This window comes from Canis lupus, chromosome 5, assembly GCF_048164855.1.
Source record: "Canis lupus baileyi chromosome 5, mCanLup2.hap1, whole genome shotgun sequence".
NCBI classification, from domain to species: Eukaryota; Metazoa; Chordata; class Mammalia; order Carnivora; family Canidae; genus Canis; species Canis lupus.
Genome location: NC_132842.1, coordinates 34,935,689 through 34,950,795, shown reverse-complemented (window position 1 = coordinate 34,950,795; position 15,107 = coordinate 34,935,689). Strand labels below are relative to the sequence as shown.

Here is a 15,107-nt window from a genome sequence, read left to right as displayed (position 1 = left end):
GATCGTGATAAAAGACAACCTAAAATTTACCATCTTAACCAGCTTTACGAAGTTCAGTATCCACTACACTATCTGTGTAATTGTCCCCAGCACTGACCTCAAGAGTTCTCTTCATCCTGCGAATCTGAAACTCTGTCTCCGCTAAGCAGCAGCCCTCTCTTCCCTCCCACGGCCCTGGACACGGCCGCTCTGCTCTCCCCGTGTGACTTGGGCCACTCCAAGTACCTCATACAGGTGGGTCACACAGTACGTGTCCTTCTGCGTGTGGCTATTGAACTCAGCACAACATCCTCGGGATTCATCCGTGTTGAAGGTGTGTTGCAGAATTCCCTGCCCTTTTAAGGGTGAATTACGTGCTGTTTCATGTATATACTACATTCTGCTTACACGTTCATCTATGGGTGGACACGGGGCTGCTTCTGTGTCTTGGCTACAATAACGCTCCTCTCACTACGGGTGTGCAATGATCTCCTTGAAACCCTGCCTTCAGTTCTTTTGGCCATAGACCCAGATGTGGAATTGCTGGGTCATTAGTGATCTTATCTTTAATTTTTTTTTTTATCTTTAATTTTTTAAGAAACTGCCATTCTGTTCACCACAGAGAAGGCACCTTCTTACACTCCCACCAATAGCACACAAAGGTCCGAATTTCTCCATGTTCTTACCATCACTTTTAATTTTCTGGTTCTTTGTCAGTAGCCATCCTAGTGGGTGTGAGATTGTATCTCATTGTAGTTTTGATTTGTGTTTCCATAGTGATCACTGATGCAAGGCAGCTTTTCATGCATGACTGGCCCTCTGTACCTTGTTGGGAAAAACGTTCGAGTCCTCAGACTTAGGATTTTTAAGGAATACATTTACCCATATATCCATCCAAATATTACCATCTCCTCAACAAGTGTTCTCATGCCTTTACTGTCAATCTTTCATCCCCATCCCATTTTTTCACAAGAAAACCACAGAAAAATATCCCTCATGATATAGACACAAAAAACCTCAAAAAGTATTACCAAACAGAATTGAGCAACCTATAAAATGGGTAGTCTGCAGCAGGACCAAGTGGTGACATTCAAAAGTGAATTAATGTTATACACCATATTAGTAGAATAAAGGGAGAAAAGCCCTAAGTTAACCTTGAAAGTCACAGAAAAAGTATTTCACAGAATCTAACACTAACTCTATGATAAACCCTCTCAACAATGCAGGAATTGAACTTCCTCAACCTAACATAGGGCATCTGTGAAAACCCACAGCTCACACTGTATTTAATGTTAAGATGAACACGTTTCCCCTAAGATCAAGACTACAGCAAGGGTATCTCCTCTTAACACTTTGATTTGATATTATCTGCAAAGCTCCAGCCCATAAAATACAACAAAAAAGCATCCAGATTGGAAAGGAAACATTAAAACCATCTTTAGTCCCAGACAACACGATCTTATATGTAGAAAATCCCAAGGAACACACTAAACAATTTTTGAATTAATAAATAAGTTCAGGAAGGTCACAGGATACAAGATACAAAATACCTATACATGGGCAGCCTGGGGGGCGCAGCGGTTTAGCGCCACCTTCAGCCCGGGGCGTGATCCTGGGGTCCCGGGATCGATCTCGCGTCGGGCTCCCTGCATGGAGCCTGCTTCTCCCTCTGCCTGTGTCTCTGCCTCTCTCTCTCTCTCTCTGTGTCTCTCATGAATAAATAAATAAAATCTTTAAAAAATATATATACTACACAATTAGAGGAATGCAAAAATAGTTTGTAAGTTGTTATCTGGCAAAGGATTTGTATTCAGATTATATTAAAAAAATTTAGTGAGAAGACAGACAACTCATCTAAAAATTGGGAAAAAGTGTGAGGAGGCATTTAACCAATGAATATATACAAATAGCAAATATGCCCATTTGAAATTGCAAATTAAAATCACAATGAGGGACACCTAAGTGGCTCAGCGGTTGAGTGTCTGCCTGTGTCTCTGCCTCTCTCTCTCATGAATAAATAAAATCTTAAAAAAAATTAAAACCACAATGAGATAATATTTCATATCCACTAGAATAGCTACAATGAAAGATCCAGACAACACAGTGTTGGTATGGATGTTGAGAAACTAATCCTCATATAGTGTTAGTGGGAATGTAAAATGGTGGCAGCCATACGGAAACAATCTGGCAGTTCCCTGAAAGTTAAGTATAAACTAACCATAGATTCATTAATTCAACTTCTAAGAATCTACTCAAGATAAATGATACATGTATACACAAACATACATGATTAACGTGCATCGCAGCCTTATTCATAACAGCCAAAAACTGGAAACAAGCTAAATATCTACCAACTAGTGAACAGATAAACAAAATGTGGTATGTCTAATAGGATACAATTCAGCAACAAGGATTTAATCAATGCATGCTACAACATGGAGGATGCTCAAAAATATGCTAAAGATGATGCAAAAGAGCATATATTATAGTTTTATTTACAAAATGTCTAGGATACTCATAGAAGCATATAAACTACCATCAGTGACTGCCTATGGCTGAATGTGCGAATGGGAATTAACTGCAAATGGGCACAAGGAAACTTTCGGGGTGATGGAAATCTCTAAAACTAGACTGTGGCAATGGCTGCATAATCTATACATTTATTAAAAATCATTGAGGGATCCCTGGGTGGCGCAGCAGTTTAGCGCCTGCCTTTGGCCCAGGGCGCGATCCTGGAGACCCGGGATCGAATCCCACGTCGGGCTCCCGGTGCATGGAGCCTGCTTCTCCCTCTGCCTGTGTCTCTGCCTCTCTCTCTCTCTCTCTCTGTGTGACTATCATAAATAAATAAAAATTTAAAAAAAAGATTAAAAAAATAATAAAATAAAATAAAATCATTGAGTTACACATTTATAATAGATTAGTTTTATAAAATGTAAATTACACCTCAAGAAATGCATGAAAGATGAATGTGTGTTCTGCAGGAGCTGAGGATAACGTGCTGTGATCATCAGCTGCATCACGTTGGATGACAGTGTTATTTTGACAAATTATTTAAGAAAAGTTTTTTTTAAAACTCTATTATTCTTGATTTTACCATTTTCCCCTCATTATTTATAAATTATAATGCTTTTTTAGGTATATATTCATTTTCTGTCTTCCTAATGAATTCTTCATTTTCCATTATGCAAGATCCCTCTTTATATGTTGTACTACCTTTGTCTTCCTGTCTATTTTGTCTGATATTAAGAAAGACTTGTATGCTTTACATTTAATGTTTGCATTGTATATTTTTTCAACCTTGTATTCTTAAGTATCCTCACTTATTTAAATGTGTCCTGGTTGGCTCAGTCAGTACAGTCTGTGACTCTTGATCTTGGGGTTGTGACTTCGAGCCCCACATGGGGGAAGAGTTTATTACTTTAAAAAAAAAATACGCTGTGTCTCTTATAGACAAGATAAGATGTATCTTCTTTTATTATTTACCCAGTCTCACAATTTCAAACTTTTAATTTGGTGTTTGGTCCATTTACAAGTTTACAATTATTATAATCATGGATATGAGTGGGCTATTGTTTTCCATACATTTCTATTTTTTCCATCTGTTAATTTTTCCTGTCTTCTACTAGCCATATTTTTTGAGTTTCATTTTATGTATTCTATTAAATTCTTATCTATACTTTATTTTTTAGTGGTTGAGGTACAGCTTATGCATCCTTAACAGACCCATATGGGGTCAATATTCTAACCATTTGCTGCTCTTCAAGTTTGACACTATAAACTTTCTCTTTCACCTCCACTCAAAACACACCTGACACTACTCATTTTCTACTGTTCACACCCTACTTCCTACTTCATAAAAGTAATAGCCACACAACAGTATATCCCATTCACCCATTTTCATCCTATGTACAGGTGTTTTAAAGCACATTACAACAGGAAAACATAGTACTCCATGTTCACCCAACTATTTACTGTTTCTAGTGCTCTTTTTTCCTTTTTACAGATTACATTTTTCATCTAGTATCATTTCCCATCAGCCTAAATGACATCCATCAGCACGCTTGTAGTGCAGTTCTGCTGGCACCACATTCCCTCAGTTTTTGTGTATCTCATTATGTCTTCATTACACCCTTGTTTATTAAGGATATTTTCTCTGAATATGAGCTGACAGGTTTTTTTTTTTAGAATTTATTTATTTTTATTCATGAGAGACATAGAGAGAGGGGCAGAGACAGGCAGAGGGAGAAGCAGGCTCCATGCAGGGAGCCCGATGTGGGACTTGATCCCGGAGCCCCAGGATCACGCCCTGAGCAGAAGGCAGATGCTCAACCACTGAGCCACCCAGGCATCTCCCTCTTAGGACTTTAAATATGTCTTCCTATTGCCTTCTGGTCTCCATAGTGTCTTCATGTAAGTCATTCATCATTCATATGATGTTCTCTTGTATGTAACACGTTTTCCTCTGATGACTTTCAAGATTTTGTCTTAATCTTTGGATTTCAGCACTTTGACTATTGCCAACTTAGGTATAATTTTTTTTTATACTCCTCCTTCTTTGGATTCAATGAACTTCTGGGATCTATAAGGTAGCATTTTACATCAGTCAGAGAAGTTCTTGACTCTTATTTCCTCAAACAGGTTTTCTGCCCTCTTCTCACTCCATCTTGGATTCCAATTCAAAGTAGGCTAACATTGTACCATAGATACTTAAGGTTCTTCTATTAACTTTTCTTTAATTGTGTCTCCCTGTTCCTCAGTTTCTCTTCATTTCCTTTCAAGCGTACAGACTCCTTCATCTTCCCTCTCCAATCTGATGTTACAACCAATCCAGTGAAATTCAACCTGAGTGAAATTTCTTTTCTCTGCTCAGCTCACATATTAAGGCAACATTTTCCTTTAGTTCTTTAGTCTATTTTTATTTGATTCCCTGAATAAATATTTATAAACACAGGTTTAAAAACTCCATCTTCTGCTGTTTCAAACACCTACACCAGAGCTCTCCAGCAGAAATATGAGTCTTATAGTTTTCAACCTTCTAGTAGCCACGTTAAATAATATATGGATACAATCAATTTTAAAAACATACTAATTAACTCAAAATATTAAAAATATTATTGTTTCAGTAAATAATAAATATGAAAATGAAATAACCTTCCTGTGATTTTTTTTCATATGAACTCTTCAAAATCTGGTGTGAATGTCACACTTAAAGCAAATACAGTTGAGGCCAGCCACATGGGGTTAGTGGAGCACAATGGAGACCATCTTATGTTCATTTTACATTAACTCCTTTTTCTGTGGCCCCAGACTGCATTTCTTGCATCTCTTCATATCTAGTTATTGTTTACAGAGTAGTAGGCATTGTGGATGGCATGTGGATTCTATAACCCTCCTCTAAATCTGTGTGCTTCTTATTTTAGCAAGCAGTTCAATTACTGGTTGATCATCTTGACGCCGACAGACTTGGAGTTATTCTTTGCTAGTGTGGATCTGTGGAAAGTTCTACACCTTTCATCTGCCTGAACTCAGATCTCTGCCTCTGCAACGGAGCAGAATGACCAGCCTCACTCAGATCTCAATCCCTAGGCCATGGTCTAAACATTTATTCCAGGCAGAAAACTGGGAACTGCGGGGCTCACCTCACAAGTTGTCCTGCTGTCATGTCAGGTTAGTCTGTCACCGCTGGGGGTCCACGGCCTAAAACAGCTGTTCCATTTGTTTGGGACAGTTTTATAGTTGCTTATAAGTGCATGGGTTAGTCTAGTGCCAGTTATTCCACTATGGTTAGAAGCAGAAGTGCTTGGCAAATCCTTTTTATATTTTTGTATGTAAAAACTAAAGGAAAACTTCTCCTATAAAAGAGTGTCAGTGTAACAATCCCTAAGTAGATCTTTTCCAGAGACTCTGATACTCATCAGTGACTAGTCATTTCACACAGAAAGTAAATACTTTAGGAATATGCTCTGAAGAGCTATGGACACGAGATGAATTCCAACAAATGTTATCAGCAACCAAGAAAAACAGAATGAGAGACAATGAAGCTTAGCCCTAAGATTTCATTCAAACAAATATGGTTATAAATATGTAGACACCTACTACACACAAAATAGGTTGTGAATAAAAATTTTTATGATGATGGTGCTGGCATTTGATTGTACAAAACTATCCCATATGATATTACCACCAGGACTCTTGCATGACGGTGTACAAAGTGTATTATATGGCATACGAGATTTGATTTATAATCAAATAATAAAATGCAAACATTTAATCAAAAATAGCATTTCCAATAATGTTCTTTTATATTTTGCAAAGATATCTATACAATGTTTGATTTTCTACAGTTTTGTGTTTCATCATGAAACAAAAAACAAAATAATCTGAGGATGGATTCAACATGTGAAAAAGCACATAATGAATAATTTCATTGCTTCCTGCAATGAAATGCATTTTAAACTCATCATTTTTCATAAAAAAAAGGTAGCTCAGAAAAATGACTATCTCCTTGAATGGTGTCTAGTTCCAAACACTTGGTTTAAGTGGGTTTGTTATACTTGTAAGTCCATTCTGTTTGCTACAAAAACATAGAAAATAAAACTTTTCACCACATTAACAGTAGACAGTACAGATATAAACCCCTGGTTATATGGTCCAATTAATCTATGATAAATGAAGCAAGATTATGCAATGGCAAAAAGTCTCTTCCACAAATGGTGTTGGGAAAACTGGACAGCCACATGCAGAAGAAGGCATACATCACACACAAAAATAAACTCAAAATGGATTACGGATCTAAAAATGACACTGAAACCATGAAAGTCCAAAAAAGCAGCCAATAGACACTTGGATACAGGCCTTAGCAATATTTTTTGGACCAGTCTCCTCACACAAGGGAAGCACAGCACATGACTGTCAAACTGAAAGCTTTGCACAGTGGAAGATCCATCAACAAAACAAAAGGTAACCCACTGGATGGAAGAAGACATTTGCGAATCATGTATCTGATAAGCAGGTTAGTATCCAAAATGTATAAAGAGGGGCTCCCTGGGTGGCCCAGCGGTTTAGCACCATCTTCAGCCCAGGGTGTGATCCTGGAGTCCTGGGATGGAGCCCCACGTCGGGCTCCTTGCACGAGGCCTGCTTCTCCCTCTGCCTGTGTCTCTGCCTCTCTCTCTGTCTCCCATGAATTAAATAAATAAAGTCTTTTAAAAAAATGTATAAAGAACTTGTACAACTCGAGACCAAAAAAAAAAATAAAATAAAATAAAAAATAAAGAAATCTAAACTATCTGATTAAAAAAATGGGCAGAGGACCTGATTACACATTTTCCAGAGAAGACACCCAGACGGCCAACAGACACATAAGAAGATGCTTAACTTCACTCATCATCAGGCAAATACAAATCAAAATCAGCTATCACCTCACATCTCAGAATGAGGAGTATCAAAAATAAATAACAAATGTTGGTGTGGATGCAGAGAAAGGGGAATGAACCCTCGCACACTGTTGGTGAATGCAAACTGGTGCATCTGTTCTGGAAAACAGTATGGAGGTTCCTCAAAAAGTTAAAAATAGAGCTAACCTATGATCTAGCAATCCTGCTTCTAGTTATTTATCAGAAGAAAATGAAAACACTAATTCAAAAAGATGCACCCCTATACTTTTTGTAGCATTATTTACAATAAGCAAGATATGGGAGCAGCCCCAATGTCCTTGGACAGATAGATGGATAAAGAAGAAATGGTAAACATAAACAATGGAATATTAGCCATAGAAAGAAAGAAATCTTGCCATTTGCAATGATGTGGATGGACCCTGAGGTCATTATGCAGAGTGAAATAAGTCAGAGAAAGACAAAAAGTGTATGTTTTCACTCACATATGGAATCTAGAAAACAAAACACATGAACAAACAGAAACCAGAAAGAGACTCAAATATGGAGGACAAACTGGTGGTGACCAGAGGGGAGGCTGGTGGGGGACAGAGCAGGTGAAGAGGACTGAGCAGTACAAACTTCCGGCTATGAAACAGGTCCGAGGATGCACAGTGTAGTGTGGGTAGCACAGTGGGCAGCACTGCCCCAGCTGCGTCTGCTGACCAGTGACCACACAAACCACGCGGGGCACTGAGTGATGTGTGTAATTGCTGAATCACTGTGTTGTGCGCATCTCGGAGTTGAAGCGTGAGGTTCTTGTACTCTCACTGCTCGCACACAGTCAGGACTAAACCTCAAAATACTCAAAAAAAAAAAAAAAAAAAAAGTGTCATATACGTTCATCTGTTCTTACCGCGGCAGGTAACTTAGGTCCAGAGAAAGGCAGAGTGGTCACAACAGCATGAATAATGTTGGAACCCAATTCACAGGAAAAACACAAAATAATTTAGGCCTGATCCTTCATGTTTTCTAAAGGTACCTGGATATTAACTTTGTGCTTTACTTGGGTTTTGAAGATCATAAAACAAAGATCATCATTATTTGGGTAAAGCAGAGAACTTAGGTAGGTAAATAAAATTCAAGGTTAAATAAAAGCAAAAATATAAATAGACTATTACCTTCAGTCGTTTAGATTGAGGCTGTTGACAGGCCTGTGGACCAAACTGGCCCTCTGCCGGTCTTTGTAAATAAAGTTTTATTAGCACACAGCCACTCACTGCCGGCTTTCAACCACCACAGAATAAGCAGCTGTGACAGATGCTACTTTGTCCACAGACCAAAATACTACCCACGTTACAGGAAAAGTATGAGGACCCCAAAGTGAGGTCACTGCATAAATTGTTCAATTCATTTGGTTTCTTAATACAATCCCATGACATAGTTACATTCGAAGGACTTGAGAATCTGCACACCCCAATCTAGGCAGAAGACAAGTCCAACTTCAGTTACAATTATGGAGGCAGAAACTCTTCCCTTTTGCTACGTGAAAAATTAAGTAAACTTTTGTGAGAACTTAAAGGCTGCATCATTTATGAATCTCAATGAGAAGATTAAAATATATCTTTGTGTCAACACACATGTAATGTTAATTTTCCGTCCACCTTTAATGCAGAGTATACATGCTGGACTTCTGGTTCACAGAATCTGACTCACAGCACCATTAGTTTGAAAGCTGCAGAGACCAGGATTGCCTGGGCAGGCGGTGAATTAATCTTTACGAAGCAGACAGTGGGCCCGCTGCTCACCTGGAGGTGTGTAGGCATCCATCGAGGTCTGCACAACCAAGGACCTGCGTTTGGAAGGCATAGGCACCGCCATCTTCCTTTCTTTATGTTTAGCCAGCGCTGCCTGCACAGCCTCTGTGTGGACGTCTGAAACAGAAAGAGAGCTCAATCACCCCATTGTTCAGGGACATCCCAAAGGCCTTGTGTTCTTTTTTTTTTTCTCCTTTCTGTCTGGTCCTGTGTAATGGCTTATCCTCCTACGGAAACTGTCACCAACAGATGGGTGGGGAAGGAAGGAAAAGAGGCATAGACCGCGGGCTTGAAAGCTACAGGGAAATGACATTCGAATTCATTTAGACTTTCAATTTTTTTTTTAACCTTAGAATCTGTATAAATAATCACATGCTGGCTGCAAAGTGCCACGTGACTATTCTTAGGCCAGCGGGCCTTGACCTGTGTGGGTTTTTCCTCAGAGGTCACACCCCTCAAGCCTCGTGACTTGTTTCGGTGTTCTGTTGAGGGGGCTTGGGCACTTCCAGGCTGTGGCAGTAATCCCCACCGATACTCACCAGGCCCTCCGGGGCCGGTCACTATGTTTGGCCTTTTGAGTATACTAACCCACTGTATTCACCCCACAAATATTTACTGGACGCCGACTTTGTAAAAGCCTCCTCAGGGCTGGGGGTACGGTGCGAACCAGGCAGACAAGGGCTCTGTCTCGTGCAGCTGACTTGCTAATGGGTACGGTACAGGGCAGGCATCGAAACAGGATCGCAGGCTGCCCACGCAATGGGGAGGCCGGGCGGGTGCTGCTCTGTGAAGTCTGACTACCGAGAACAAACGGCCCTTCTGGCAAGAGTTTCCAGGACATGGAGAGCACGCAGCTCCCAGGTGTGGAGAGCGACCGGGCAGGTGCCGGCAGGGGACAGAGACTGGGGAAGGACGTGCCACGAGGACGTGCACGAGGGCTGCAGAGGCCGGGCAGGGAGCTGGCCCCAGTGAAGTCTGACAGGGAAGCGCTGGGGATTTGAAGCGGGGCCGCCAGGACCGGAGCCCGCGAGTGGGGACCATCTGGCTGCTAGGATGAAGGCCGCGGGAGAACAAGCGGAAGCAGGGGACAGGCAAGAGGCACCAGGCAGGCTCAATACTGCCACACCATCCCACTCGGTCCCACGGAGGCGGGGCTCCAAGTACTTCACAACGAGGAAGCAGAGGTATGAAGCCCCCCCACTTACTACCGTGGCGAGTGGTGTTGCTAGGTGTGAACACCGCCCCCAGAGTCCACACCCTTTACCACCAAGCACACCACAATCTAGCTGTTCCTACGAACACGCCAACGGCTTAGCATTTCAGAACAGAGGCCACCCAACCACCCCCACAGGCCACCCGCAGCCGGTGTCTCTTCTTTTGAAAGTGTGAAAAGACACGGTAAAAAGAAAAGCTATTAAGTGGAGGTCAGTATTCATTTACAGGTGCGGAGGAGAGAGCGGAAAATACACATGCAGTGGAATGCTCCGACCTTAAGTACGTTTGACAAATTTTAATACTTAGAAATCCATCTATAGAACCATTGCTGCAACCAAGACAAAGGACATATCAACCCAAAGTTCCCACGTGTGTTCTTCCAATCAATTCTCACTCCGGATAACCAGCTTGGTTCTTGACCTTCACACAAATAGGCTCACACAGATTATGACCTCAGAATTCTATGCGCCAGCGCTACTTGCCGGATATACACATTCGTGTGGCTGCGTGGTTGGGTTCAGTACCTCATGGGTTTGACCGATGAGAATTAATACAACATATGAACACATCGTAATTCGGTCATTATTCCTCCAGTTGATGGATGTGTATGTCATGTCCAGTTCTGGGCTACTACAAAGCACCAGCAGCGAGGACTCACGTACATGTCCACGTATTTATGTGGACATTTTCATTCCTTTTTGCTAAATAGCTAAACATGTAATTGCAGGGCCATGTGGTAAGCCCAGGCTCGAATTTTAAAGAAATCACCCAACCGCTCGCCAAGTGGTTATGGTAGTTCACATTTCCACCAGCCGTGTATGGGATTCCAGGCCTGACCCATCTTTACCAATGCTTGGTACGCTCGATCTTTTCCACAGCAGACACCATCATGGTTGTGAAGTGGAATCTCCTTGGGGATTTAGGTTTGCATTCACCCGATGGCTGAAGCTGAGCACCCTCCGTGGACATGAGTACGGCATCTGTCATGAAGTACCTGTCAAAAGTTTTTTGTCTATCTTTTGAGCTGCCTCTTTGTTACTGATTTATAGTAGTTCTTTACATATTATAGGGACAGTTACTTTCAGGTGTATGTTCTGAACCTATTGACCCTGAGTCCATGGCTCCCCTTACCAGTACACCAGATGAGAAATTGTTAACCTTCAGGAGATCTGCTTTATTTTTTCCAGTGCTTTTTGACAGGAAGCAGCACCTACACCAGCCACCTAGCTTTGCTAACAGGACACCCCACCCCCACGTCCTCCTTCAGACTCATTCCACCCAGCCTGCCCCACTCTGTAGGCATCCCTCTGAAGCGGCTCCAGTTCCCATCCTGGTCTAACGCCCGGGCCCCCCCCACCACCACATTATCCCACAGATCTATCCAACTTGCCCACTGGGCAGGAGTCTGTCCAAAGCACTGCCTTCCTCATCTCATTCTGCAAGCAAACCTACAGTGAGCAGCAGCACACCAAAGTGACACCTGCCATGGAGAGAGGGGAAGATAACCCACATATCAGTTCAACTGCAGCCCGAGCAGGGGTTGGGGGCAGACATCTGGTCTGACTGCCGGCCCACCCATCAACAAAAGCCTCACAGGGGGCAGCAAAAAGAGACAGCCCTGGACTTCAGTTACTCCACCCTCAACAGTCAAGTGGGGGCAGATACCTGGTCGGACTGGAGGCCCCACCTCCAAAGAAAGCCCTGTTGGGCCAGCACAAGGAGAGCACCGTGCAGTACGGTGTGACAGCAGCCCCACAAATAGGCTAAGAGGAGGCATCTGGTCTGGCCCAAGGCAGCCAAGACTGGCCCCTTACAGCAAAGGGACCAAACCCTGCCCACACAGGCAGAGGGCCACTGCAGGTGCCTGGAAGGCAAGCATGGTTTGAGCACAACAGTGGGACACACACAACATAGGAGACACCTGACGTGCCGGGTTCTGGTGAACGGGGGACCCTGTACAGTGTCTCCAACAGAGCAGCACAGGATGCCTTCACGAGACCACTATTTTCAAAATGAGAAGACATACCTGACTCTCCTGCCAAATGAAAACAGATACAGAGAATGAGACACAGTGAGACGAGGAATATGTCCCAAATGAAAAAAACAGTATAAATTCACAGCAAAAGAGCTTAATGAAATGGAGATGAGCCATATGCCTGCTAAGGAATACAGAGCAGTGATCGTAAAGATACTCACTGGCCTTGAAAAAGGAATGGAGGACTCAGACTCTCAGAAAAGAAATAGACAATAAAAAATGAACCGGCCAGAGATGAAGAACTCAATAACTGAAATTAGAAATTAGAAAGTGTCTGCAAGGACGTCCGCTCAGCGCACAGCAGCGGGGCAGGTGAGGCCGTGGCCGCAAAGCCCACTGCCCGGCTGTAAATCCCAGCTCCTCTCTGCAAGCTCGGGCCTCAGTTTCCTTAGGTGGAAAAAAGGAATGAGAGTCCCACACACAGCGGGGCCGTGGGGGTGAAGGACTAGCCAGGACGCGAGGCCCAGTGGGGAGCCTGGCCGTGCAAATGCAGACATTTGCCGGGTACCTCCTTCCCAGGACCTGCTGCTGCTCAGCCTGAGAGGGGACAGCCTCGTGCTGCAGACGCCACCTGCACCAGGGGCCCGGGGCCAGCTCTGCTGCACGGCGACCACTGCTGCTGACACCCTGGCCTCGGCCCAGCGCCAGCCTTGCACGTCTCTCTCCGGGCAGTGGTTCAGGTAGAGCACACACCGGGAGGCCGAGGCGTGGGCAGCAGGCGGAGACGAAAAGTGGAAGGACACGGGGTGGGAGGCCACTGGGACAGCGGGAGGGCCATCCCCAGACACGTGGTCCTCATCTGTCCCCACCACGGCCTCAGTGGACGTGTGGTCCAGGGGCCAGGAGCACAGAGCAGAGGGGCTTAGGTCGGGCCCCCGACATCACCCATGGGGCCTCTCATGGGTCACCACTCGCTCTCTTCCCCGTGGAATTACTTCCAATGAAGGATGAACAATGTCACCATTCAGACACTAAATGAACACGTACCGAATGCCTTCTCTGTGCCAGGCTCTGCTCTGGGCGTAAGTGAGCCTTTTTTTCCCATCATAAACTCATCCCATGTTTAACGAAGGCTTTTGTCCTCAGTGAACGACACGAGAGATAAAGTTTTACATCAGCTATAAACTACCCAGGAAAAACACCAAAAGTTCATCAGAGAAACAAAGGCCAGTGGCCTTGCTGGTATGAAGTGAGGCTCTCAGGCTCTGGAATCGGGCCGTAGGTCACACGAGCCACATAAGCGTTAAAACGGTGCCTGGTACAGAGCAAATGGCCACCTTCAAACACTTCCATCTATGGTTTTATATTTTGCACCGCGAAGTCTTGCACATCTTCCGTTTCAATTTTCATTAGGTTCTTTGTAAGTTGGTGGGGATCTTCCTGTTTTAGTTTAGGGAACATTATTTACTGGGGAAAATTTTTAAAGAAAATAGTAAGATTACCAGGAAACCACAGAAATAGTCAACGGGATTGAAAACGTCCTTAAATTTTAACATTTTAAAATCTACTGTACCTACCACATTTTCAGTCATTGTCATGTCTGTTGACATGTATGCACAGAATTTTTGTTTAAGTTATATTGAGCCATTATGCTCAACCCTCATTATTTCCAATAATCTAGAGATTTCTCTGGAGTCTCTAGGTAGATGACATCCTGCAAATCTCCCTTCTCAACACCGTCTGTGTCCATCGCTGACACAGGCTCCTGTCCCAGAATGAACCAGAGAGGGCCGCTTCTCTACTTTTGAAAACGTACAGAATCAGACACTAATTGCTTGAAGGTTGGGTGTCACACCTGAGCCTGCGGTATTTTTGTGGAAAGGTTTCTAGCTACTGCTTCCTCTTAGTGCTCATAGGACTACTCGAGGTTTCCATTTCTTCTGAAGCTTTTATATTAGGAATGTGTCCATTTAATTAAGTTTTCAACTTTACTGCCATGTGGCTATTCACACTATTCTTTTTCCCTCTGATGTATCTGTAGTAACATGTCCCATTTTTAATTCCTTGTGTCATTTACTTCTTTTTTTCATCATTCTGACTGCAGGTTTTTCTATGTTATCAATATCTTCCAAAAATAATTTTGATCTTTCTTGATCTTCTAAACTTTATCATCCTCATTTCTATTTCATTTTTTTAAATTACTAGGTTTTTATTTTTAGGACAAATTAAGGTTTATAGAAAATTGAGTGGGAAGTGCAGCGTGCTCCTCATTACATCCCCACCACACACTCTTCTCTCCATACTGACATGTTACCTTAGTGTAGTTCCACTGATGAGGCAATGCTGGTACAGAATTAAGTGAAGTCCACAGCTCCCACTGGAGCTCAGTCTTGGTGCTGTACATCCTACAGGTTCTCACATACGCATAATGACATGTACATATGATCACAGTGTCCTATTGAATAGATTCACTGCCCTAAAAATCGCTTGCTTCACCTATTCATGCTTCCCTTCCCCTGAGCACCTGGCAACTGCTCATCGTTTTTATCAACTCCATATTTCTATCTTTTCCAGAACATCATGTGTTTGGGGTCATACGGTATGGAGACTCGTCAAATTGGATTCTTAAACTTTGTCATATGGATTTAAAATTCCTTCCTGTTTTTTAACACTTGATAGTTAATTTCTTTTTAGCACTAAATAGTATTCCATGCTTGGATGATCACAATATGTCTACCCATTCAT

General features: G+C 42.7%; 1 protein-coding gene across 5 annotated transcripts in view; it reads right to left on the bottom strand.

The window, feature by feature from the left end:
* The window catches only part of DIP2C (disco interacting protein 2 homolog C), a 251,485-nt gene that overhangs the window by 125,533 nt on the left and 110,845 nt on the right, over positions 1 to 15,107 (bottom strand). For all 5 annotated transcript variants that reach the window (XR_012031074.1, XM_072825987.1, XM_072825983.1 and 2 more), the window contains one exon: positions 9,164 to 9,289. Coding sequence is in view for 4 of the 5 variants with exons in the window: in XM_072825987.1 (XP_072682088.1) it covers positions 9,164 to 9,289 (126 nt within the window). In the remaining variant the exon portion in view is untranslated. The remainder of the gene's footprint in view (positions 1 to 9,163; positions 9,290 to 15,107) is intronic.